General features: G+C 37.9%; 2 protein-coding genes across 4 annotated transcripts in view; one reads left to right on the top strand and one right to left on the bottom strand.

Moving 5' to 3' along the window:
• LOC106070649 (rho-associated protein kinase 2-like) overlaps positions 1–4,555 on the top strand; it is a 33,459-nt gene extending 28,904 nt beyond the window's left edge. For all 3 annotated transcript variants that reach the window (XM_013230591.2, XM_013230590.2, XM_013230589.2), the window contains exon 35: positions 1–4,555. In XM_013230591.2, the coding sequence (XP_013086045.1) occupies positions 1–106 (106 nt within the window). In that variant the 3' untranslated portion in view covers positions 107–4,555.
• Positions 3,816–26,662, bottom strand: LOC106070650 (uncharacterized). Its single transcript, XM_013230592.2, has 3 exons — positions 26,323–26,662; positions 20,433–21,258; positions 3,816–8,162 (listed from the first exon to the last, which is right to left on the bottom strand). The coding sequence occupies exons 2-3, from the start codon at positions 20,965–20,967 to the stop codon at positions 5,383–5,385; spliced, it is 3,315 nt and encodes a 1,104-aa protein (XP_013086046.2). The 5' UTR covers positions 20,968–21,258; positions 26,323–26,662; the 3' UTR covers positions 3,816–5,382.

Raw genomic sequence — 26,662 nt, forward strand, 5'->3', positions numbered from 1 at the left:
TAATCCAAGGGGTACAAAGCAGTATGCATCTATGGGACCTCAACTGAGAGGACAGCAAGCTGGCAAGTCAGCAACTCTCCCCCCACCCAATTCCAGGAACTCGTAGGCATTGTGATATAGCAGTTTTGTAGCCAATAAAATGTAAAGTTAATCATAGAACGTCAAGACCTAGAGAAAATACTGTAATATTTTTTCTGGCTAGAAATATGATCAAGTTGTTACTTCATGAAGCAGTCTAAACAGCATTGTGAACAGTTGACTGTGCTTTATTTCTTGTCATTTGGTTTTTAGTCTTATAAGAAATACAATTGTACATTTACACAAATGTTCTCTCTTGAGTCATGCTGGACTTCCGTTTGAAAGGCATTGTACATTAGTTCATTTGGTGTTTGTTTTGACTCAAAACATTTTGTTCACATTAATGCAAGTATCTCCAACAAACAGAATATGTAGTCCTTATTAAATCAATGTGAATGAATTAGATGCATTAAACAATGAGTGTAGTCCTTCTCCAACTCTTTCACAATTTCTGTTGGTCTCTTGTTACATATTCAATTTTGATTGTTATTTAAGACATTAAAGAGCTCAGCTAAGGGAAACAATTGTGCATGTTTTATATACTCTGACTTCATTGTGGCCTTAGAATTTTGTACAAATTATGTATTATTTTTATTATTTGTGTATGCATCTATTAAGAGCAGTCTTCAATCTATCGTTTATTTAGTGTTGTTTTTTTATGTTGGCTAATATATAACTATGTAAACAAAAACTTTCTGGCTTTATGTGACTTGTACATTTTGAGCATTCCACTGTAACCTGACTGTATCTGTTCTCCTAATTCTAGGACTCATTTCTTGAAGTTAAATCCCCTGAGCATTTTTTAAAGATCTTTCTCCTAGATAGTGCTTCCATTTCAACTCTAGACATTTTATATAATTTTTTTTATTTTAGCATTAGTAATGAGAGTACTTTTGTTCCAGTCAGCTATGCATTCATAATGACAATAGTTTTTGTGGCCAAGATATAAACTATCTGCCACTTTGTACAGTGTCTAGAGCTGCACTGGTGGGTGTGTTACATAGCCTGTGTATCTTGTTAGCTAGCCAGTATCTAGAGATATTTATACACTTAAGTTATAAACCTATTTATTTGTATCTTTATATTGATATCTTGCTGCTGTTTGTAATTTATTGTACACTGCAATGTGTTGTATAAAAGCAAGATTCAAGTTAAGTCAATGTGTACATTTGGTCTGCTTGTACTGGTGTGTACATAGATGTATATATGGAGAAAGAAAGTTGGCTGGTCTAAAGATAATGTTCTGTTCCAGAGGTTCAAACTTAAAACATGTCTTTGCAAATGTTTATATTCAGTCTACACATCTCTTGAAATTTTATTTTTGTCTGTCCTTTAGATGTGTGAATATTGTGATTTTCTTGGTTTCTTAATATCATTCTTACCAGTCTTTTTATTTGACAATTTTGTCTTTCTAAGCTGCTGTATAAAACCAAATGTGTTGATATAGATTTGTGAGATATTGACAAATGTACTTACCTTTTCTAGACATATCCTTTTCCCTTATTACACTATCTATAAATAGAGCCTTTTTCTTACTTACTGTTCATCTTTTTTTTTTTTTTTGGGTATTGGTATTGGACCACATTGTGATAATCAGGTTATTTTATTAGACATTGTTTGGTCTTTAATATATACAGACTCCATGAACAGGGTTGGTATTAGTACTACGGTACTGCAGTGAGGTGACATTTACATTGATATTTCTTTCATTGGACTGTCTGTCTTTTAGGATTTATCTTATGATTATTTGTTATACATTCTAACTTAATCATCTTGGAAAGGGAAATAAGTTTTGATTTGTTATCACCTCAGAAGTTAGTGTTTTTTATCTTTCTGTAAACATTGTACTCTAATTTATTCAGATATGGAAAGTGTTTAATACTTGAGTTAGTGTAAATCAACATGAGCATATTCATACTTGTGGTATTGTAGTTGCATTGTCCTACTGTACTAGCACCTTTCTTTTTTCTTTAGGATTGGATAAGGTTCATTGTAAAACACTTTTAGAAACTGCTGCTGAAGTACTAGAGTATCCTTTTTCTATTAATGGGATTTTTTTTCTGCCTTCTCAATGTTTTATAATAAAGACAGACACAAAATATTCATGGAAAATTCCAATATTAACTGGATAAAGAAAAGCAGAATACCAGTCCAGCTATTCAATTTAAAAGGTTGTGATTTTGTTTTCTGTTTCTTTTGTCTAGGCTCACTCTTGAGGCTTTCTTCTATTTATCTTGCTATACAGCTCTAACATCTGGAAAGAGAATTCTATTCTTTTTTTTTTGTTTTTAACTAAATAGTCCTAATAGTTGTACTCCAATGATAGGTCCAGTGAAATTCAATTGACTATTTCTCACCACAAAATAAACAAAATTCTGCCAGGATTAGCTGGTGGTGGTGTTTGTTTTAAGTAGTGTTGACCTGCAGACATGGTGCCTACTTTGAAGTGGTAAGATAAAACAGGGAGCCACATTTCTATCTAGTTCAATGAACCTTCATGTGTATGTGGGTGTGTCAGGAGGCTGGGCCTTGTGTGTGCTGAAGCTATGTAAGGTCTGTTGGAATTGTCTGGTGCTAAACTTGTAAATTAAAATGATTTTATAATTGACTTGAAGGGATGACAGGGGAACATGCTCCACATCATTATACTGGATGAATGTTTGTCTGAAATAGCAGTTATGGTCTTCCCCCCCCCCCCCCCTTCCAATACAATACTATTAGCAAGCTGCCATGAGAAGACAAAGCAATACCATGTTCATAGTTTTTTAAACATCACATCAAAAGTTGTCAGAAGTGGTGGTACAAAAATCAACAGTTACATTTTAGTTTTAAAAAAAATGTTAAAGAATTATGTGATTTGCTTAAAAAAATGTTAAAGAATTATGTGATTTGCTTAAGATTCATATTGGTGGAAATTTCTGCTTTTGAATTGTTTATTAGAAAGTGATGCATATATTTAGTAACTTACCTAGTATATATATATACAATTTAATTCACTAAAAAGACTACAGTACTATGACTAATCTGTATCTTAAGTTTTCTGATCTGCTTATGCTTACAGCTACATATCTTGTACTTGTAGGTACATCTTTCTTTTTTAGAGCTGACCATACAGTTGAGTGGTGATATAGCAGTTTTAGTCAGAGTCACTTATAATTTTGAGAAAAAAAAAAAATTTTGGAATGAAAAAACATTGTTCTTCATTTTCTGACTTGTCCAATTAATCCCCCCCCCCCCCTCCCAACCATTGTTGATGTAACTTTCATTCTGTCACTAAATCTTTTTTTTTTTCGTTTTTTTCAAACAACACAATTGACATGATTCTAACTTGTGTGTGTGTGTGTGTATCAAGTAGTCAACCAAACTAAATAGTAGATGACTTGTGTGTGAGACTTCCAACTAACCAGATATCTGATGAGAATAGTATCAAATGTTCTTCTCCCAATCTAGTGTGGGTAAGAACAGTGTGTGTGTCAAAAGAAAAATAAAAGTTGTGTTGATTTTCAATGTCAATGTGATAATACCACTTTGTATGTCAAGTTTTCTTTGAAAGAATGAATTTAAAACAATAAACATGTACATATTGATTAAAATGGATGTATATGTATTTTGGTTAAGCCAAATGGGTGACGCATGGACTGATGACACTGAATTCGACATGGTAGACTGACTTGTCTCCTGGCCACTTTGCTTGTGTTCATGTACAAAATGTTGTTTTTTTTGGTAGTTTGTTTCCATCATTGGTTGCCACTTTGGCTATATGTGTAGATTTCTTTTGAACACTGCAAATCCACTATTGACTTCCGTGATGACAATTATAATTGAAATTTCAGAAAGAAGAACAGTACAAGCCAAACTTTGGACAGGCAGTCTGTTGTCGAGCACTAAATCACAGTCTAGGTCTATATTATAGTATTCTTAGCATTGTATGCAAACCAGTAATACATCAATCAATCAGTCACTATATCAGTTACATTTTTCCGAGTCCTGTCCATAATTTATACCACAGCAGATGTCTTTATTGTTCATGTAAATTTATACATTCATTGGTCCTAATCCCTGGGTTCTCAAAATGCAAGGGTAGTTTAATGTCAAAGGGCAGACATAGATTGGGACCCCATCATTTTTAATGAAAGAAGGGAAGGTGGTAATGGTACCAAAAGACATTTATCTTATGACACCTTTGTTAGCTCATTTTATGGTTAGTATCAGAAGATTGGTCTATAAAGTTCAGACTACCGGTACTGTTAAAGAATCTGATTTTGAACAGCAAGTTTTGTACTGTTTGACATAAGTCATACATCTAGTTCACACAGCTTATTTGGACATGGCTAACCTTTTATTGATGTATTCCTTGCCCTATGTGGGAAGCATGTTCAAAGTGGCATTCCTATGGTCCCTCCCCTAGTGTTGTTAATGTCATTTGTTTTTTCGCATGACATTTATTCCATGAATAAATTTTTTTCCATGTTTGCAATGTGTCTCCTGGGTTGCATTGTTTTAGTACAAAATGACCACATTATTGATCACATCAATACTAGAGGTCAGTCTCTGAAACAAATTGAAATAGTTTGAAGTACTACCAGCTCTCAAGAAATGAGATGATGAAAAATGCTAGGATCTATGAATGTCCAAGCAACAAGAGTAGATTGTAGCAAAACACATTTTATTTGTACATGTCAAACATTGTAGAGTACAATTTATCCAACGACAGCTTTGAGTTTAGAATCCAGTAGCCTTTATTTCTGAACTTTTCACAAGTGTCAATAGTCCTAGAGCAAAATGAGCTTATAAACATCTAGTGAACCAACATTATTGCATTGACTTTCAATGCACGTTAGTAAATAGAGACAGAGCCTTAGTATGTAGAGATACAGATTACAGATGGTTCTAATAGTTTTTTTCTTTTAGAATTTTAAGATCAATCTTTTTATTGAGTTAAAAAAAAAGCACCCTTTTCAAAGTTCTAGATTCACCCTTGGCTGCAATGCGGTTACATCGCTTTTCCTTATATAGGATTTGCCATTGTAGCCACACCTACTGGACTCATTAACCTCTACATGACAATTAATTAGCACTATAATTGTGCTTGCAAAAAATTATGTATAACCATTTCATTTAGTCTACATAACATTTTATATTTACATGTAAAACTATCTTCGCTCTTATTTAGAGCCCTTATGGCTAATGATTATATTAGAAGATGATGATTTGATGGCGCTTTACACAGTAGAACGCTGTTGAACTTTGTCCTGCTAGATTCGTCTTGATAAAACACCAAATTGTAGACGCGTTTATACAGTATTAGTATTTCTTTGGTCGCCATCCTCGAATAAAGTCCACAATTTTTTTCACCTCGAGTGCATTGAGCTCAGGAAAGCCCTCTTTCAGGAGCTTCTCATCCAGTGTACATAACATACTGCCGTCTATCTGCTCATTGGAGAACCGAAGCACCACCCTGTCTTTCATGCCAATGTACCTCAAAGATTTGGACACCTCTTGCACGCTCATGCCTTCTATCTCCATGGGAGGTGTCCAGCCATCGTTATCCTCCCTGGACATGTATTCATTAAAGCTGTACTCACTCTCGTTGGGATAGCCACCGTCCCCCTTAGAGCCAATGGAGATAGCCGAGTCGTCGCCGTGTTTCACGAACATCTCCGCCGGACCTCCAGCGGACGCAGGACGCATGATGTGACGGTAACAGGGTTCGCTCTCAGCGTACTGGCTGCCAAATCCTGGGCCGTAAATGTTTTGAAAAGGTGGAGGATGGGGTACGTGGTGCGGATAGGGTGTTGCAGATGAACGGCTGCCGTAAAGGACGGGGCGAGACGCTCGAGAGTATATGTCGACCTGCTGGTCGTATGAAGTTTGGAAAGTGTTTATTAGAGCGTCCCTGGCAACTGGGTGAAGGTCATATGCTCCGGTAGCATGAATGGAGCTGGCAGATTTGAATACATCTCTAACAGCTGGCCTCAGTTTTTTCAAATTGTGTGAGCGGATGGTGGCGTTGGGATTAGAATTCACTTGGCGAGCCTGATCGTGCTTGAGATTCATTCGACGTCGATGGTTACGAGTTTCAAGGTCAAGGTTATCCATAAATTTTTGTTGCAAGCTGGACATAGTTGTAGGATAATCGGATTTCCTTTTTGACGCTTGGGCTGCGCCGTAGAGATGCGATGTGCTGACAGCAGCAGACAAACCACCCACTGCGCCGAAAGGGCGGCCGTCACCAAACTCCTCGTACGCGAAGTCAAACAATCCGTCTATAGATCTGTCAATGTCGTCGGCATCGCGTGGCATTTGTTTGAAGTCCTGAAACACCTCACTTTTGGACCTTTTCTCTCTTTCATTCCTGTAGGATTCGTGAGGAGTCGAGGGCCTTGTACGGAGCTGGAATTCTGATTTTTTGATGTACCTTTGTTCAGATGTCTTGACCGGAATCATGTATCCATCGTCGTCATCATCATCGTCATCATCTTCCTCTTCCTCGAATCGCTTCCGCAACAAAGGAGAGTCACTAGACTTTGATCTATGGAAATGGGGAGGGTGTGGTGCCGGAGGTAAATGCTCATACAGAGATTCTTTTGAACCATTGACGTCAGTGACCGGAAGTAAAAGCTGAGTGTGCTGGGGAGAATCTGGTGGGATGGGAGGAAGGTCACGCTCTTTCATGTTTATTTTTCTACCCACTTGTGGTATTGGGGCGGTGCTGTCCAGTTTTGGTTCAGTGCCACTTTTGTTGGAACCGTTGGAAGTGATACTTTTGTATGTGCCATTGCTGCTACCGAAGCCGGAGTCGTCCTGTTTCACTTTCACCTCCTCGCTTCGTTTCGCCGGCATGCCTTCATCATCAAGACCGTTAAAAAACTCTTGGTAGCTGAGTTCGTGACGAGCGATGCGCTTTGAGAAAACGTCATCACCCTTTAGCTCCTTTAGCTTAGCTCTTTCTTTCTTCACCTTCCTGACACTGAGTTTGTCGAGAATTCCGGTGGACCGAGATTTCTTCAACTCTTTTGGAATTCTTTCTGGAAGTTCAATTTCTTTGCTAGTTGCTTCCCCTGAATCTGCTACTTTTGAGACATCCACTGAGTTTACCACATTAGCTTCAGTGACGTTTTCTTCAGTATTTTTAGTTTCTAGTGTTGCAATGCCTGTGATAATTTCTTTGCCAGAAGTTGTAGATTCGCTTTCACTGAGGGTGGTAGCGATGCTGCTAGAAATGTGAATAGAGGTGGAAGAGGTCACTGACAAAGACTTGGCCAAAATAGGCTTACGTTGATTGTTCATAGAATATGTTTGTTTTTCCTCTGAACTGGCTCTGCTATACATAATGTCTTTTTCTTTGACTTCTGGTTGAAATGTTTTTTTCTCGGAGACGTTTGTCAGCAAATCACCTAATTTCGGCTTAATCGTAGGCTTCTTTTTAAACACGCCTCTAGAGAAAAGTAAATCTTTATCCACTGGGATCTCAAACCTGTCACTGCTAGCTGCATCAGATGTCAGACTGAGCCCCCCGTCAGGTTTCACTTTTGAGACCACCGCAAACTCTTCTTCTCTGGCGCCGTACAAACGCAGAACGCCCTTCGGCCACTGTGGACCATCTTTGTTGTTCCCATTGTGCACAACCTGAACGTTCACGGGGAAACCAAATGCTAAAATTAAATCCTGCAATTCGTAGACGGCGTCGTAATTGGCGACGGATGAGTTTCCGACAGGGCTGAACACTCCGTTCACGATGAAAGGCACCATGATTTCCCTGGCCAGCGTATCGAAGCACTGCAAGTATTTCAGTTCCTGGTCTTTCTTCCCCTTGGTCTGCTTCAGGAGGCGTTTGAAGATATTCTTCTGCGCCGCGCCTTTTGTTTTCTTGCTGTCTGTGTACACGATGCCAGTGGTCAGCACTTCCCCAGGTTTGACTTCAAAGGGTATCCAGCAGCTGTTGCCGTTCTCTTCTGGTATCAACAGGTGGCACACTGCGCTAGTCCGCAGCAGAAATCTCTTGCATTTGTTGCTGGTGATGCCGCCAATAGTGTCGAAGTATTCCACAGGCCGGCCGTCGTCCGGAAGTACTTCCAACCAACCTGAAGAGACCAAATTAAACAAGTTATTTTTTTATTGTAAATTATTTCTATTGAACGTTTCAATATTTAATGACAAAAAGGCCAGGAAACAGGGTAAGTATTGGAAATAACATTTCCTTTATTTAAAATTAAAACTTCCAAACTGGGTGGGTTTATGCATGAGTCTAACGTAGTCCGCCCCTGACCATATGTAGCCTTTCGTTTAGGACCAGTGAGAGGTGATACCCAGCCATGAACATTCTCTTGTCTTACGGGGACTCTGGGTCTCAGTTTAACCCGATCGGAGGATTAGTACCATTATTGGAAAATAAATCTAGAGAGGTTAAAAACACCTCTATTTCTGTTTATCCATTGAAAACTACGTTACTGTGGACTTTTCAAAATTTCAGAAAATCTTTTATGAGCCTACAAATAACAACCTGTCAGTAGTTAAGTAACTATCGCTTAATTCCCTATATGTTTTCTCTTTTTGTCTAGCACGTATGATGAGATCTTTAAAGTAATATTATGTAACTACATTAACTTTATTCTATAACTATATCCATGACAATAAAAGAAGAATCTATTTAGAACGGTCTTTTCCAAAATAAAAGAGAGTAAAAAGTATTTAAACAGATAGAGCACCCCTTATTTTTAAAAAAGAACAAAAAAAGTGGGGCAAGATGAGGTTGAACATACACAATAGTTGTCTAAGTGCACGGGTCGCACACATCAAGGGAGTTAACCGCTAATGCCTTCTGTGTTTGACATTGTTAAGTTGACACATGGATTAGCCTCCCCTCTACTTCATTCCATCTCTGCTTTTAAATGTTATCACTTGCTAAGGTTCACACCTGAACAACAAGGGACACAAATCGTATAACAAACTTTCAATTCAAGAAGAGAGAGAGTTTCGTGATTTTCTTTTTTGGCCAGTGGAGATCATCTGACATTGTCACTAGGGATCATACATGAGAGGGTGTATGTGTGTGTGTGTCTTTATGTGTGAGCAGGCGAAATAGCCTCAGAAATAGTCAATCTGGCCATGATAATAATAATAATATACCCCATTGTTATATCAACCTAGGGGATAATCACAACTGACCTCACAGATGCCTTCAAGGCCCTTAACATTCCTAGGAACATTCTCGTTGCTTGTTAGAGGGCGGTACTGCTGCAGACCTGTCACATCACCAGAAAATTCCTCAGCGGACATTGATAAAAGGACTACAATGCATTCTGTTTCTCTTTAGCAAAACTCGAAAATAGAAATCTTTTGGACTTTCGGACAATTTAATAATTATTTTCTTTTATCTTTTATATATGGATAAAAAAAATGCCTTGCAGTTCTAAGAACCTTCTGTTGGTCACATTACGTATGCAAATCTTTACACGAGGCGTGTGCAATCTATTTCTATGTATAAAGTGCGCAAGAAATTGTAATGGTGTAGAAATGTTCAGACTTAAGGATTTCAGAACATCAAAAAAAAAAAAAAACAAATATAGATATTCGCAGCAAAAAAAAAGTCTGTCATGGGCCAATTAGGTGCAAATACTGTGGTTATATTTAATTCTGACGACACCACCACATCTTATTTAATTTTAATATGACTCAATATAACAATAACAAGATTACAAAGACAGTTTGTGTGGAAACACAAACTCAAAATCGGCCCCCTAAGTGGTCGACCCAGGCAGGTAAAAAGGCAGGTTTTCAGAAAGAACATCGGAATGAAATTCTATCAAAGGCAAATGACAGAGAAGAATGGAGAAAAAGGATTGACAGATCTTGTGTGGTGCCCCAAGGGTTCAGAAGACCAAGAGATAGGTGAAAGTGAATATGGGGTTAGATATCAGCATGGCCTAATTGATGTTTTTTTTTTAATGATTATCTAATTTTTTTGTAAAGGGTCAATCTCTTATTCAAAGCCTCAAGTGAAAAAAAATTTCGTAACAAAAATATATACACGCTTGTGGATACTATGTATTTCAACTGTGGAACTCTGCCGTTTAATTATTAATTGTTCTTTTAAATTGTTTTACTTATATACATACTAAATAGATAAAAGATAAAAAATATTTTTTTAAAAAATTTCTTTGTTTTTTTGTAAAAAGTAGTAGTTAGTAGTATGACAGAACTTACTTAACTTATCAATACAATACACACAAAAAATTGACAAAAAAAAAGTATGCATAACTGTGTTTAAGATAGTATTAATTATGATCTCCCTAACTAAATAGCCTCTAATGTTTGTTACTATTAATAGTGAATAGCTGTAATAATGGTGTATTTGTATGAAAAAACTGCTTGCATAATTGATTTTAAAAATTAGATTTTTCGCTTTCAGAAAAGAAAAAAGTAGCCGTTGCATCAGAACTTTAAATGGTCTAAAATGCTATGATGTCGGATTTTCACTATCTTTTCTAGTTTACGAGATCTAAACGGGACGGATGGACGGACAGATAGACCAAACAAAACTAATAGCGCCTTTACCCCTTTCGGGGGCCGCTAAAAAAATAACTATAGACTACCCTTTGTAAACAAAGTCTCATTATAAACTATCCTTTATTAACTAAGTCTACCCTTTATAAGCTAGGTCTCGTTTATAGGCTACCCTCTTTTAAGAAATAATAATGGCAACGTCTTCGATTCCGAAGATTAAGGCTGAGTGCAGAGTTTCACATGACTATGCAAACCCAGTAGCGACCTGTATATTTGCAACATCTGATGCATATGTTGTCTGCCGGGAGTCGATTTGTTTATATAGCTTATATCAACTCTGTCTATCTGGTCAAAAGTTTGTACACGTTATTTCTCCCACATCGTATTCTAGGATCAAGCTGAAATGTTGCATAATTATTTCTTTTACCTGACAAAACAAGAATAAAAAAAAACAAACAGTTAGTTAATTTAATATTGATAATTAATTATTTTGTTTGTTATCGAACAAGGGAAAAAAGTTCTACTTGAGTGATAGAGGTCTATTTACATATTATATAACACCTTTCTGAAACATGGTAATGTTTTATATGTCCAAAGGTTTTCTTGTACTAGATTCTTGAGGGATTTCTTTGAATGGACGACATGGCAACATTACATGTTTCTATTGGACGTTCACTTGAGTCCTAGAGTACATGAAAAGAACTAAAGAAAAATTGTTTGGAAAGGGATTGTCTTTATAGCCTACGTCCCATTGGCTGAGTTCAAGGTGAATCTTGGCATCCTGCAGTTGAAGAAGATTGTAAGTACTCGGTCGTTGGTTTGTATCTCCAAACAGCTAGTACAACTCAACCGATGTAGGCGTAGTCGATTCTTAATGTGTAATTTGTAATAAAAATAAACTATCTTCTTTTTAAACAAAACTGAGTATAACTTCTGTAAGCATAATCAAATAGAAAGTAGATTTGAATTGATAATTGCAACAAGATGGAACTCACTACAAATGCAAGTCTGTCTCATGCTAGTATTCATGTCTTCAACGTTCACACCAGGATTGATCACTTCCATTACGACAGACCACTTTCATGAGAAACTCTCAAACTACTCAATTTACCCTACTTTCCTCGTGGTTATATCATGCAACACACATACACTTCATAGCAGAGATGTTAACAACGTTTAGGCTGAGTTGCTATTTTAGGGTGAGTTGCCAGTATAGGGTGAATCGCTATTATAGGGTCAGTTGTTATTTTAGGGTAAGTTGCTGGTATAGGGTGAGTTGCTATTATTCTCGTAGATGCAGCGTCGCTACAGTTGATATAGGCTACCAAAGACAAGGTCCTTAAAGACAGAATAGGCTGACATGGAAAACGTATATTTAGTAGATAAAATCTGGTTGGACTATATGAAAGAGTGGACAAGCCTGTTTCACGAGGAACATCTTCAATCGGTCTGTGACCCTGAAAAGGTAAAGGAGAAATTTGAATATGTGCTCCATAACCGGTTCTATATGTCACACTATAGCCATGTTCAGATGTTGACGGATTGGCGGTAATGAGAAAATTTAATATATAGATCTGGTTTTAAACGATGTAAACGTTTCAGATAAATGTTACTGATCTTAGTGCTCGTTAAAAGGACGGCCAAATCCGAGGCCTATAGCCCTATACTATAACTATACACAACTTCTCTTGCTACAACGTAATATTTGAACGACACGATTATCTCCCCTTAATGATCAGAAGAAAAGAATGTTAGATAAGGTTTTATGAGTTGTTTTTTTTTTGTCATTAGGACTGTTTTTTTTTTTTTAGTACAAAACAGCATAGCAAATTATTGATTCGAAGGTCTGAGGGATTGGTTAATATCGATTAATCAATAAAGATCGATTCAATATTTTTTCCTGTTAGTGTGTCATTTAGAACTTCGGTGTTAATTTATCACCGCACTTGTCAGGAAGAACCGGTACTGCGACCTTTACAAATATGGAATGTGAACTTCTGAACTAGCGGACAAGAGCAAACCCAATCAAATATGTTGTTGCAATGCAAACATTATTACAGTGTCCCTTATTGTTAATGGCTTCGCTGGATGACTTTGGCTAGAGTTAACGGGGCAAGCCTAAATATTATTTTACAACTAGATATACGTCTACTTAGAAATCTGGCCCCCGTGACCAACACCAGATTTGTGTGTTCTTGATAAATAAATGCTCTACGTGTTCTGCTTTGTATTGGTGGCTTTTAAAAAAAGGTTAGAGGCCACCTTCACTGGATCACTTGGGGTGAATGTTTTTTGCTGTCTACGTGAAAATCCTCATGTTATTCTATAGGATCGAAGAGGAATCAGAACTATATTGGGTTTTAAAGGATACGAGGCTTCTTCCAAGTGTAGTCTCAATAGCATCAACATGTTCACAACTGTTGTAAAGATCCCATAGGAAACACGTCAGGAAGTGCACAGTCTCAGCAGTTTTAAAATACACATTGTCAATCAAGTCTTAAAATGTGTGATTTAAATGTTTCTGAGTGATATTACATAAATGAACTGAGTGATTCACTCCAGGGGCGGGCTGGGTTTCAAAATCTGTCTTGGATAGTTCCAAATCGAACTTGTCGACATAATAGGAAGATTTTGATCATAATGCATTAAAAATTAAACCAGACTATCAATAGCAAAAACATGTAGGCATTCCATTAGCAATACTAAGTTCTATACCTTGCAGTACCAAGCGATATACAGTACACGACATATTGTATTTCTAGATGTAGGTAGGCTGTTAGACTATTCATCATTACGAAAAATGTGTTAGGCTAGTATTAAACTGTTCTATCTATAAAATAATTGAAATAAAGGTCAAGGGAGCGCCAATCACGACACTCCGTATCGACTATCAATCTTCTCATAGAAATGAGATGAATACCTGGTCGGAAAGATGTTACACATACAGCAGTCACCCCCCCCCCCCTCCTCCACGCATGTGCTCAAAGGAACGGCAAGTGCCGATACATTTCGGAATAAGCAGCGTCGCAGTCTCTGCCAGGATATAGCACGGTGTGCTGCAAGATGCCTAAGGGTCGCCGGTTCCTGTTTTTTTCTTAGGGTTGACTCCCAAAACCTTTCCCATCCATTGGTATGGCTGCCAGGCTGCAGATATTTGAAGTTCTCCTTCTATGTGGGTAGAAAGCCAAGGCTAATGAGCACATCATGCCCGAAGCTTATTGGTTTAGGCGTCAGTTACTTGCCTTTGCCCCTTCTCCTGTTAATGAAAACAGTTCCTCCGCATTCAATAACTGAGCCACTCGTGAAAGCCAGGAGCTAGATTGGTTGTCAGAAACTATTTGAGGCGCATGCCATTGGAGGCATAAGTGCTTCCTTTAATAACCTTACGGAGCCACATACCATATATAAGAGAATATTATACAATCTTTTACGGACCTTGCAGACATTCAAAGCGCCCAATCAGTGGTGGCCACACCCATCCAATTAGGTGCCGGCCACTGGACATTTACCAAATGTCCACATAGCCAGCCTGCCCAGATTGACGCATAACTCAAACCATGCCTGTCAAATAGAAAAGTCAGGCGTAAAGAGTTAATAACATGACCACGCAAATTTTATTGATCTAGCCGAGTGTATTGTTGAGGTTTAGGCTTGGTTATGTGCTTATCTGTCAATATGTTAAACTCTATACAAGATAGGTCTATATATCTCACGTTTCGTGCTATTTGTTATATAAGCCCTTTAGTTACAAAGCTTTCTTACATAACCTCAAAAAATGCATTCAATCATGGGCGTAGCCCGGAAATGAAAATCCCCCCCCCCCCTTGGGGGGGGGAATCGTAATTAAGTGAATGATTTTTTGCTTTGATTTTGTTTATTTTAGGTGAGATTTTAATACTAAACCATCAATTGCCCCAGCACAACCAATGGGGTTTTGAGTTTAAAACCCCTTACCAGGGAGGGGGGTTCGAGTTTAAAAACCCCTACCAGGGGTTTTGAGTTTAAAACCCCCTACTAGGGGTTTTGAGTTTTAAACCCCCTACTTGGGGTTTTTGCAGTTAACCCCCCCCCTTTTCTATAAAACAAAACAAAACAAAAATGCAAACGAAAATCCCCTAATTCCAAGAGCACAGTTAAGGGAGATTTTGATTTTAAAACCCCCTCCAAAATTTACGATAAACCCCCTCTTCAATATAAAAAAAGTTAATTACGCACTCAAAATGTTATGAGCGTAGCTAAATGGGTTTTGATTTAGTTTTTAGTTTAAACCCCACTACATCGGGGTTTGAAGGTAAAAAATACCTCTTTAATAATAAAAACAAAGCAAATTATACACTAAAAATGTTTTGAGTGTAGTCAAAGGTGTTTTGAGTTTAAACTCCCCTCCAGTGGAGTTTGAAGCTAAAAAGTACCTTTCAATATAAATAAAAGCAAATTACTCACACTAAAATCTATGAACGCAGCCAAAGGGGTTTTGAGTTTAAACCCCCCGCTAGGGGGGTTTGAGGCTAAAAAATACATCTTCAGTGTAAGAAAAAAAGCAAATTACGCACTCAAAATGCTATGAGTGTTGCCAAAAGGGGTTTTGAGTTTAAGCCCCCATTCAGAGGGGTTTAATGCTAAAAATACCTCTTCAATATAAAAAAAAAAGCAAATTACACACTAAAATTATTTGAGCGTAGCCAATCCAATCGGGGGTTTTGAGTTTAAACCCCTCTTCTACAGATGGCGTTTGTTTAAAGATGGTTTTGAGTTTAAGATCCCCATACAGAGCATTTTGAGGTGGAAAACCCCCAACATATTGACGATAAAACTTCTCTTTTCGATATAAAATCTAAAGCAATTTACAGTCACTTAATTCCAAGAGCGTATTCAAGAGTGGTTACACATTTTTACCAGTGGCAGGGCTCCCTTAATAAACTGCAGTGAATAGTCATCTGCCGAAATTGAAAAACACTAAATGTGGCTCAACAAAGATGGCTAAGACAGATTTTAGGAGTCAGTTATAGAGATCGGGTTTAAATCAAGGAAATCCTATGCCGAACTGGGAGTCGACCCTTTAGTAAGATTGTGAGAGAGCGACGCATGAGGTTTGCGGGACATGTTCTCCGACAAAATGAATTACGCATAAGAAGAGTTGCAATGATATCCTAGTACAACCTGACGCAACTCATTCATTGAGGTCCTCATGGCAGGTGGGAAGAGGCTTCAGACATTACCAGTGACAGATTTTTATGGAAACAGCTTGACGCCAAATGCTCCGAACGGCGCGGTAGGGTCTAAGTCAGTAAGAATAGCACATTAAGTTTTTTGAAATAAAACTTTTTAATAGCAGGAAAATGCACTGTAGATGCCTCAGAATATGCATTTTGTTGGCTTTCAATGCCAGAAATAGTGCTTGGCGGCGGGGCTTCGCCCTGCGCTAGCGCTCCCCAGACCCCATTGCTAGTAATGGCAGGGAATCTACAATTTTATGGAAACAGCTTGACGGCAAATGCGCCTAACGGCGCGGGAGGGTCTAAGTCAGTAAGAATAGCACATTAGGTTTAGGAAATAAAACTTTTTAATAGCAGAAAAATGCACTGTAGATACCTCAGAATATGCATTTTGTTGGCTTTCAGAAATAGTGCTTGGCGGCGGGGCTTCGCCCCGCGCTGGGGGAGCTCCTAGCGCTCCCCCAGACCTCCTTGCTAGTATTGGCGGGGAATCTACCATTTTTCTGCTAACTCATGGAAGAACCTATTCTAGGGCACAATAAACGTCTTCCGAAAGAATGAAGGGTCAGAATGCAATAAAGATTATGTACACACACACACATAAATACATATTTAAAAAAAAATCGCGGGGGGGAGGGGGGGTCGGGGGGGAAGAGAACCCCCCCCCCCCGAAAAAAATCCTGGCTACGCCCATGCATTCAATTAAATAGCAGTTCTATGTGGCAGTGACTGTGAGACCTTATCAAGAGTTATAAATACAGGCCACAGAACATCCATTTGAAAGACTATGAACAAACTGTCTTTTGACAACGAAGAAAGGAATGGTAAAGGAGTGATCGTTGGCAGATATTGAATAATTCTTATGTATTTTTACATATTGTTAAAAATAGACAGTTTTGTACTTCTTGTTCAAGTTTATTAATTTAAAACATTTTGTCTCTACAAATCTGAAACATGTTTAATAAGACCAGGAGTTATAGAATCGGGATCTCCTGTAGCTGTAAACTAAGCGAAATGTTCCGTATAATTAATACATACCCACAGGCCCTCACCCCCGGTCCCTCATCCCAATAAAAAAATAAGAGTGAAGCTGGTCTACTTATTAATCTATAAAGACATTTTGACTAGTTAATAGTTACGGTACTTAAGATTTCAACATCTGACAGAAGTAGACAGGGGCGGAAACTACGTTACACACCAATCGAGATTCTTCAATGTCGTCAACATGTTGACCTAATTTCTAATTTCAACCCACTGCAAAGTCAGCTAAAATGTTTCACACACAAATAAAGACCAGGTGCGGATGGTGGTTAAAAACCAACAATGGAAGTGGGTTTTATTTCTAGTCCTAACAATCAAGATAAAAAAGAAGACTTGTAGAGAGTCATAACTGAATCAAAACCAATGACATTATTACTTACACACATAAAAATACGACACTTAATAATAATAATAATAATAATACATAGACTGCAGCATGGGCGTCCGCAGGATATTTTGCAGGGGTTGCAAGTTGCCACCTGTGGCTCAAAGTAGTAGCTTTAACTTTTTATTACAGAGAATATTAAATAAGAATTCAGAGGGGTGCACGTACATGGTCAGCCATCAATTCCTAATAAGCCTAGGCTAGTCTACTACAACTGTACATCAATCCCCAATGGAAGCCCTACTTGTTCAGTTGCTACTTAGATGTTAATTGAGTTGATGGTGCAAGAAAAAAAATAGGTAGAATTAGGCTACTCAGAATCCAGGGGGGTGCAAATGCACCATGGACTGCAGTTACTAGATAATTCAAAATGTCACATCTCAACATATTTGCGCCTTACCCCTGGATATCGCCTGAAACTTTCTCTATAATGGTTCTAATTATTTTTTTGAAACTGAAGTTCTTACAATAATATTAGGTTATGGACTGGCTTTAAAAAGTTTCAATGTAGCTATTTTTCTTTTTCACACACACAAGCTTGGCCAAGCAAATAGGGGAGATAATCGTGGGAAGCTACGCTCACTCATCTGTTGACTGATGTCCCTTGGCTGGGCTGATCAAACAAACGTCCGGTGTCGCTCAGCCGTCGGCTGCAGTTAGTCGGGCGGAGGAGCAAACAGACTGTAGATAGTCTGCGCTCATGCTCATCCCGCTCCGGTCGTGTACGTAGGCAAAACTGCAAAAAGGGGGGGGGGGTATTCTTTTTATCCAGGCCAGTCACACAAATTGACTTGTTCGACTGACTTTGGCAATAGGATTACACCTGAGCTACTTTGTCTGCCAAGAAATACATCCCCCCCCCCCAACCACCAACACATCCCCCCCTTCACATCAAGTAAACACATTCGTCCCCTTCATTTGTACATGTAACTATGTTGACTGCTTCATAGCAATTGTGGTCTGCAATCACTTCTCAATAAGCAACAATTACAAAATTTGTATCGTTTTCAAAAAAAAAAAGTGAATCAAAAAAATGTGTTTCCTTATTGGTTCACTTTTGAACCATTTTAGAATATGGGAAATGTTAGAAATGTCTGACTCGTCGGTTTGAAAATCGTCTGCTGAAAGTCTGACGCCTAAAAGTGAAATCACTGTCAAGGTCAAATGCAGGAAGAGAAAAACCAATGTTTAATGTCCAAAAAGACAGTTTGTGTTCGCATAAATTACGTCCCTTTGATGGGCCAAGATTGAGTCCGACACGCTCCAACTTTTTGTCAATATAGAATATAGATGTACCCGCTTTAATTACTTCCCTTTAAATACAACCTTTTTTAAAGATGGACGTGTCCGCTTAAATTAAGTCCATTTGAATACAACCTTATTTAAAAGATAGATAGGTCCGTTTAAATTAGTTCCCTATGAATAAAAACCTTTCCTTAAGATAAATGTGTCCGCTTTAATTACGTTCCTACGATGACAACCTACTCTCTCATTCTCTCATTCTCCAAAGAAGATGGTCACCCCCCCCCCTCCTCCACATTTGTATGTACTTATTATGGACATCTATTAAAATAGTTAACTTTCATTCCAAAAGAAAATAGTTCCTACATTTCTTGTTCTTGAAACGTAGCGTCTAAAAGTAAGACTCCTTACATTTGATCAGACTGTTCAACAGAACTACGCGACACCGACGGGTGCCCAACACAGACTCAGTGCCTAGTCGAGATTGTGGGTTCTGGAATGGAAGGACTAAGAGTTGAGACTGTGATTCCTGGTAGGCGTGATTGCGAACTAAAGGTAACGGGTTTCAAACCCGAGTAGACCAGAATGGGGAAGTCCTAACTCATTCTACTCGGTATTTGTAGACTGTCCTGACTGTCGCTCTGATAAGAAACAACTAAAGAGGTGTGTGTGTGCGACTTGGTAGCTACGACTTATTCTTGTCAGACAGTAGGATACAAAAAAAAAAAAAAAAAACACACCACAAAACAACGTTACTCTCAATTTTCTTTTTATCAAGTCACTCTGCCTGTCTGTCTGTCTGGTAAAAATATTGTACACGTTATTTCCCCCACTTCCCTGAAACTTTTCACAATTATTCATTGTCGATGGCAAAAAATAAATGAATCAGTAAAAAAATTAATTAATTAATTAATCATTAGCTGTAATGGACCTCATTCACCAATCGTAAACAAACAACATTAGCCACGTGATAATATTGATAAAACAATGAAAATTACGTATCATGTGACAGCCTTTATGAATTGCGTAATTTATATAGAAGATATAGAGAACCACGTGGCAAAATGTTTGTTTACGATTGGTGAATGAGGTACATTAATTAGATGTGTTTTATATTTAAAATGTAGGCTACTATGCTTAGGTGAGATAAGCTTCATGTAGAGAATTATGTCTTCGTTAACAATTTGAAGCTAACTGTAAGACCTTTTATTTTTATAAGTAGGCTACACTTCGGCTTCCATCAAGGAGTTCACACTCGAGCAACTTTTTAAAATCACTTTGAAAAGGCTGCATGGAAACCTTCTCCCTGATTACACCCCTTCACCTTAACAAAAAACAATTTATACAAATTTATTTTTATTAGTCTAGATCTATTCAACATTTATTACATGATTGATTTTTAATAACTGATTCAATTTCACTCAGTATAAGCTTTGTCTTTTAAAAACAAGTTGTTTTTTAATTTGACTTGTTTTAAAGTGTAATGGGTTCAAAATGTACGTTGTCGTTAACGAATAAAATAAAATGCTCGTGACTCGTGAATTTTGTAACCATAGACATAAATAAATATAGACGGGAAAAAGAAAATAACTTCATAACTTGAAAACATGTATATCTATTGTTGTCGGATTTCCGAATTCTGAAAAGTTGCATGATCTTCAGTCCTAGAGATTAAACAAAACTACACCGCTGTATAATAAAGTACACAAAATTGGAAGTCACACATTTTCGTTTCATAAAACTCTTTTATCGGCCAGTCTATATTTATTTATGCCTATGTTTGTAACAAATATTCTTGATCTAGTTTAGTTCCGGTAGCATCAAGCCACATTTCGGGACTTTCCTTTTCCCAGCAGTCCTCGAATACGTCATACTTCCCACTCACAATGACACGTGACTTTCCCTGGTATTTGCTACCAAAAAGTTGTTTAGGGTTAAATAAACACAAAGAGATAAAAGCCAACCTTTGAGAGATACGGGGATTTCCACTTGCTCCCCACTGACTATGTAATCATTCTGACGTTTCTCCCATGTCATCTTCCGAGCGAGGATGATCTTCTTTCTCTTGGTTTCATGAATCTGCAAGATTGTTTCTTCCTTCCCAGGCTTTTTCACGCAGCTATCCGCGCTGCCGTGGACAGCCGTAGCGGAGGGGCCATCCGTGGGCCCTGATGAGGAGACCGGGCTGGGTAGGGCATCTTGACCCACGGTAAACGTGACAAGGCTGGGAGGAATGGAAGAAATGCTGGAAATGTTGTTGGTCAGTGTTGCTGCTATTGTTTCTCTGTTTGTCTCAACCGGACAATATTTGGCTAGATCGCCACCTTTTAATTTGACCGCCAGTGGCGGGCGATAGCTTGTGATCAGCTCCCGTAGCGTTCTCGATTTGTCTTCCCAGAGAAGCTCCCGGATATTGGTAGGGAGGGGGTGCCCACCTGACTCCTTCATCTTCCCCTCACCCCCGCTATCAACCATCACGACTGAAGGCTGAGGTGTCATGCACTCCCCTCCCCATGCTGTTTATCCACTGGAAGAGGAAGCGAGCGGCATCGCACTGACCTCTATATGTGTGTGCAACTGCCTCCATGTCTTACTTCTGAGTCTGTGTCACCCATTCACTTCAAATATTTAATGTTGGTAAACGTTTATACACTCGTTGGTACGTCATACAAGAAGAAATCGTTTCATATTCTCTTGTTTTCCATCGGAGAAGTTGCAGTTATTTTGGAGCAATAATGACGAATACTGAACACGCAGATAATCCAACTCAACGTTCGGATAACGAGAAACCTGTAAAATAAATTAAAAAATCAAAATATATCACTGGTTTAAATCACGCCTTGCTTTCTGATTGAAATAAATGCATGCAAAATAAAAACCTCCAAGTAAATGACTGTAGATGTTGTACAAGACTTGTGCCAATGTAAAAAAAAAAACCTCCAAGTCAATGACTGTAGATGTTGTACAAGACTTGTGCCAATGTAAAATAAAAACCTCCAAGTCAATGACTGTAGATGTTGTACAAGACTTGTGCCAATGTAAAAAAAAAAAAAAACAAGGTTACATTTGCCTAAAGTAAATCGATCGATTTAAATGTACATTTGCTGCTATGTGTGTGTGTGTGTGTGTGTGTGTGTGTGTCAGCGTGACCTCAGCATGGTAAACAGTTGCTTATACCTTTATTTAAACATGTTCTTAGGATGAGCTCAAAGTCTGCTGTGGACAGCTTTAAATCGTAGAACGATTAGGACTCCTATCAAATAGCTATTTCTATTGTCCGACTGCCTTTACGTTTTACGCGCCAATCTTGATGGGTTTGCATAGCTACGAATACAAAGCTTGCACTTGACTGAAATGTAGACCAATGAACTCGATCTTATTTCCTAGACGCTGAGCCTTTATTTCTTGAAAGTAAACTGCATACGCTTAAGAAGTTGTACCCATGATTCCTTTAGTCATTCTCACATTTTAAAACTGTAACTGTGGGCCTACAAATCTAGACAATAACAAAATATGCTTAGACAATAACATAGATAATAACTAGATATAACGCAGTCTTGTTTTTCTGTATTATTGACGACAGCTTATCTTTCGTCGAATAGCAGCCTACAAAAAACTATATGTAATAAAATCTTGCTGTGACAAAGTAAAACCAAAGGATGTTTGGGCCACGAAGTCTTCATAAGCCACAAACTAACGTATGTTTATTGTATTATCTATACAGCTGTTCACCCCTGCAGCAGCAAATATTTTTTATTTTTCTACAAAAATTACTCTTTTGCAAGAGCAAGCCTGTGGAAGCCGCTTGAAAGAGGGCCAATGTTTGACTATTAAAGATCTAAATGTCGTAGATCAATAAACAGAAACGCTGTTAGTATAGAACGGACAAATAATCAATACACATTTCCTCAATAAGAGGGAGTAGTTTTCCTACTGTCCTATTCGGCGCTGTCAGAGTGACGGTGACACTATATGTATAGGTTACTTCCGACACCAGTTCTTTTAACGATTGAAACTTGATCAACCTTCTCAGACTACCATGTGGCAGAGAGACACACTGATGGGGAGGGGGGGGGGCTAGAACAGGGAGAGAGTGGTCGCACCTTTCAATAAGTTTTATAACTTCTTTTTGTCGTTCGTTTCATTCTGTCTTTCAATTACTACCTGACACACACACACACACACTCGTGAAAAGGTAAACAAGGTAGACTTTCTAGTTGCAGTGTGTGTGTGGTGTATGTGTGTGTACGAAGGGTGCAATCAAGTGTTACGCTCAATACACTAGGTGTGTACGTGTACACACTCAACTTGGCCGTGACGAGACCATTTAATTCCAGCCGAGGTTCTAATACCTTGATTTTTATCCTCCAACGAGAAATAGTTCTAATTAGCAATAAAAATCTAAGAAAGGGCCAACATAAAATTGCTTCTAGGCTCTCACGTTGGTACCATGTTTTAGAGTTGGACCAATCCACTATATAAAGTAAGCTGTTTTGCAAGAATGTTTTAGCTTTGTGCTAGTTATTAGAAATTACACTTAGCAAGATGCGTTAGAATTGGTCCAGATCATTAAGGAATGTAACTTAAGAAGCGTGTTTTACGAACTGGGCCAGGTCATCTAGGAAGGAGCTTAGCAAGCATGTTATAGCATTGGACAAATTCAGTAAGGAATCTAAGCTAAGCAAAATCATGTTAGCATTCGACTTGGCGGTTATGTCCTTAAATAAGTCAAAATTATAATAAATGTCGTAAAAAATTTCGAATACCACAACTGCCTCTCATGATTTGTATTTTTAGCGGCCCCCGAAAGGGAAAAAGACGCTATTTTGTTTGGTGTGGCCTGTCTGTCCGTCGGTCCCGTTTAGATCTCAGAAACTAGAGAAAATAAAAATGATATTTTAGATCATTCAGTTCTGATGCAACAGCTACTTTTTTTCTTTTCCGAAAGTGAACCATCTAATTATGCTTATACTAAGTATGCCTATTTGTGAACTTGTCATCTCATTCTGCAGTGTTCACAAACCGGTACAATGTCTTCTCTAACATATCGGTAACGTTAAGACTATGTACATTTCAAAGCTATAGAAAACTACATTTTAAAAAAGTCCAGTTTAGGCCTACATTTCAAAGTAAGATAAGACTACATTTGAAAGGGAACAAAATCCCATTTTTTATGTGTCTGAAAATATTATTTCTAATTAATTACTTTTAAATTTATGACAAGTTTCCCCAATTTTCCTGATTTAAAAAAAGCTACATTCATACTGCACCTTGAAGTGTATTATAGATTTAACATCATTTCAAAAGTATTGAGTTGTATTTTTTGAGTTTTTGGCACATCGGCACATTTTATGCCATGTCAAAAGTATTGATCCGACTATACTTATTGTGTCCCGAGTTTTATTGTCTGTCTAGCTGAGATCTCCAAATCATCATAACGTTTGTTGATGTTATAATTGAAAGGTGAGTCAATGACAGGAGACGCCTGGATACAATGATTGGAAATATTTGGAAACCCTGGAACCAATGACAAGAAACATCTGGACCCACTGACTGGAAACTCTGGAACCACTGACTGGAAACTCTGGAACCAGTGAAAAGAAACGCCTGGACCCAATGACTGGAAACTCTGGACCCACTGATTGGAAACTCTGGACCCACTGATTGGAAACTCTGGACCCATTGACTAGAAACTCTGGACCCAAGGACTGGAGATGCCTGGATCAATAGTTCTTCTACAGTAAAATAAGTAGAGAGTTCCAACTAAGAATTCATCAAGTATTCTTAGTGAGACATTAAGGGTCGTAATGTAGGTCTTCTGTTAGAGTGTTTATGCTAGAGACAGTGTATACACCTAGTGGAGGCAATGCTTGTTGACTTAAACTTTTAGCGGCTCTTCTACTAGAGTCCCTTTATTTCATCTTCTGTGACACATACTAGACTCAAGTGAAGCCAATAAAACATTAGATAGTTTACACAACCGTCCCTTAAGGTCACTTAAGGAGACCCGTTCACTTTCCTCAGCCAATGAGATTTTGGTGTGATTTGGCAAAGATCTGTCTAAAAAAAAAAAAATCTGGGCCTTGTTAGAGATGTAACAATGTGCTGTGTAGGTCAGTGCTATAGATGTAACAAGTCGCTGTGTAGAATGTAGCTCTAGCAGGGCCGGCATAAATAACTGGAGGCCCTAGGCGAAGTGAATTTGGTTGCCCAAAATGAAATAGAAAAATACAAAATAAACAGCGAAAAAATAAAATGACAATTTTCTTTAACACCGAGTGTATAACATTGGACACAAGTATTGCTATTTTTTTTCTCTAAAAAAATTGTTTCCAGTCCTGCGCGAGGCCCCTATTAGCCTGGTTTGCCTATGCCTAAGGCCGGCTATGGCTCTAGTCATACAACCACACATTTGTTTGAACTCGACACACTGAGTTGAGTAGAAACTTGAAATTCTATTTCATCAAAAAATTATTAATTAATTAATACGTTGGTATTAATTAATATCTATAGCTTTCAATATCAAGGTAAAGATATAGCCTACGAACTACAAATTAAATCAAAAGATGTTGAAAGATTTGGAATGATCCCTCAACTCATTCGATTCCAATGTTCTCCTCATCTCTCCTGCGCACGTCCGTGACCTTCATCAACCGCTCTTTCCCTCCCACTTTTTATATACCACACATGCAATCTGACGCAATAGCATATTAGCCATCGTACACGTATTACATCAGACAATACACAAATACACACAGTCCATAACACAACGATAGCATGTTGATTGACCAGACCTCCAGCCAACGGAGAGAAGGAAATAACGTAATGAAGACAAGCCAATGAAGGAATAGTTGTAAAAATACAACACATTTTATGCCGCCCCTTTTTGTGGAAAATTGTATACTGTCTGCTACAGAAATAGGAAAACGTACTCTTTAAAAAAAATTACTATACTTTTTTTTTTTTTTTGTTTCTGGAAAATCTGTTGACTGGACACTTACCATGTAGTTACTTTTTTTATGTTAACAAACACTTACCATTTACCATACATTTTTATGTTACAATCCCAAAGAACTAAAAATGAACTAAGTAAAACTATTCTTTTGATTTCTAATTGATATCTTAAGTCTATCGCAACTGTTGGAAATGTTGAAAACTGCAGAGTAGTTTCAGTGATCTCTGTCATTGTCCGGTGTACATCTCGTGGTCACCAGGGCCATACGGTAGCCTCTTCATCGTCATGATGGTGGTTTAAGTTGGGTCATGACATTGACTTTCCAGTAAGTAAAATCTTTTCAGCCATTTATGAGGGCTTATGAGACGAATAGATTTAATTGTTCCCAAGACAGTTTCCTTGTAATTGAATGTGTTCCCTTCTGTTTAAAGTTTACAAGAGAAGGAAGCAAGCAAGGACAAGAGTTGAGCTCCCAATCGAAACAAAGAAGAAAGGCTAAAACAAAATGACAAGATCCATAACCCGGTGAGTGAAACCTGCAATTAGCTACCTGGTTATAATGGACAGTTCTAAGAAAACGTGTAAGAAACGCCAAGAATAGCCCTATTGTTTGTATTCTATGATGAAGTACTCTCTAGTTCACCTAAATACGAAGAGATCTATCTAGTCTGTGAAATTATTTTTAGGCGTAATTTTAACACAAAAATTTTGAGGGACAATCAAGTCGACAATCCGAGGTCATTACCAATACTAAACTCTCTCTCTCCCTTCAGCACAAATTGTTTTGTTTCTGACTATGCTATAACACGTGATGCACAGTCTACAGAAGCAGGCATAGAACTAGTTCTAAATTCTAAGTGTAAATTATACTTCACCAAATCAACGAAAACATACGATACCTAAAAATCCTAGATATTCAATTATGTTTTTGTAAAACAATGTAGTTAGTGTCTTTTAGAATATGATCGATTTGCCAATAAATCCATTTTACTGAACCATCACAATAAAATATGATCGATTTTTAATTATATTTTTTCTCATATAATCCACCGAAAAAGTAAAACACAAGTATCACAGGATCTAGATCTATATTGTGAAAATTTTCACAATTGCCATTGATGACTTGAACAGATCACTGCAACTAGATCTAGATCCACAACTGTATTAACAGTTCTGTTTTGGTCGGTAATCCTGAATGGGTTTAGCCAAAGCAGACGACACATCCGTCGCGGGGAATGC

The sequence above is a fragment of the Biomphalaria glabrata genome, chromosome 5 (genome assembly GCF_947242115.1).
Source record: "Biomphalaria glabrata chromosome 5, xgBioGlab47.1, whole genome shotgun sequence".
In the NCBI taxonomy this organism is placed as follows: domain Eukaryota; kingdom Metazoa; phylum Mollusca; class Gastropoda; family Planorbidae; genus Biomphalaria; species Biomphalaria glabrata.

What these genes read in the sequence shown, in the direction of transcription:
- LOC106070650 (XM_013230592.2), bottom strand. Translation starts at nt 20,967, where the DNA reads ATGACACCTCAGCCTTCAGTCGTGATGGTTGATAGCGGGGGTGAGGGG. An exon ending in AATCCCCGTATCTCTCAAAG is followed by an intron (nt 8,163 to 20,432) that starts GTTGGCTTTTAT and finishes TGGTCTCTTCAG; the next exon opens with GTTGGTTGGAAGTACTTCCG.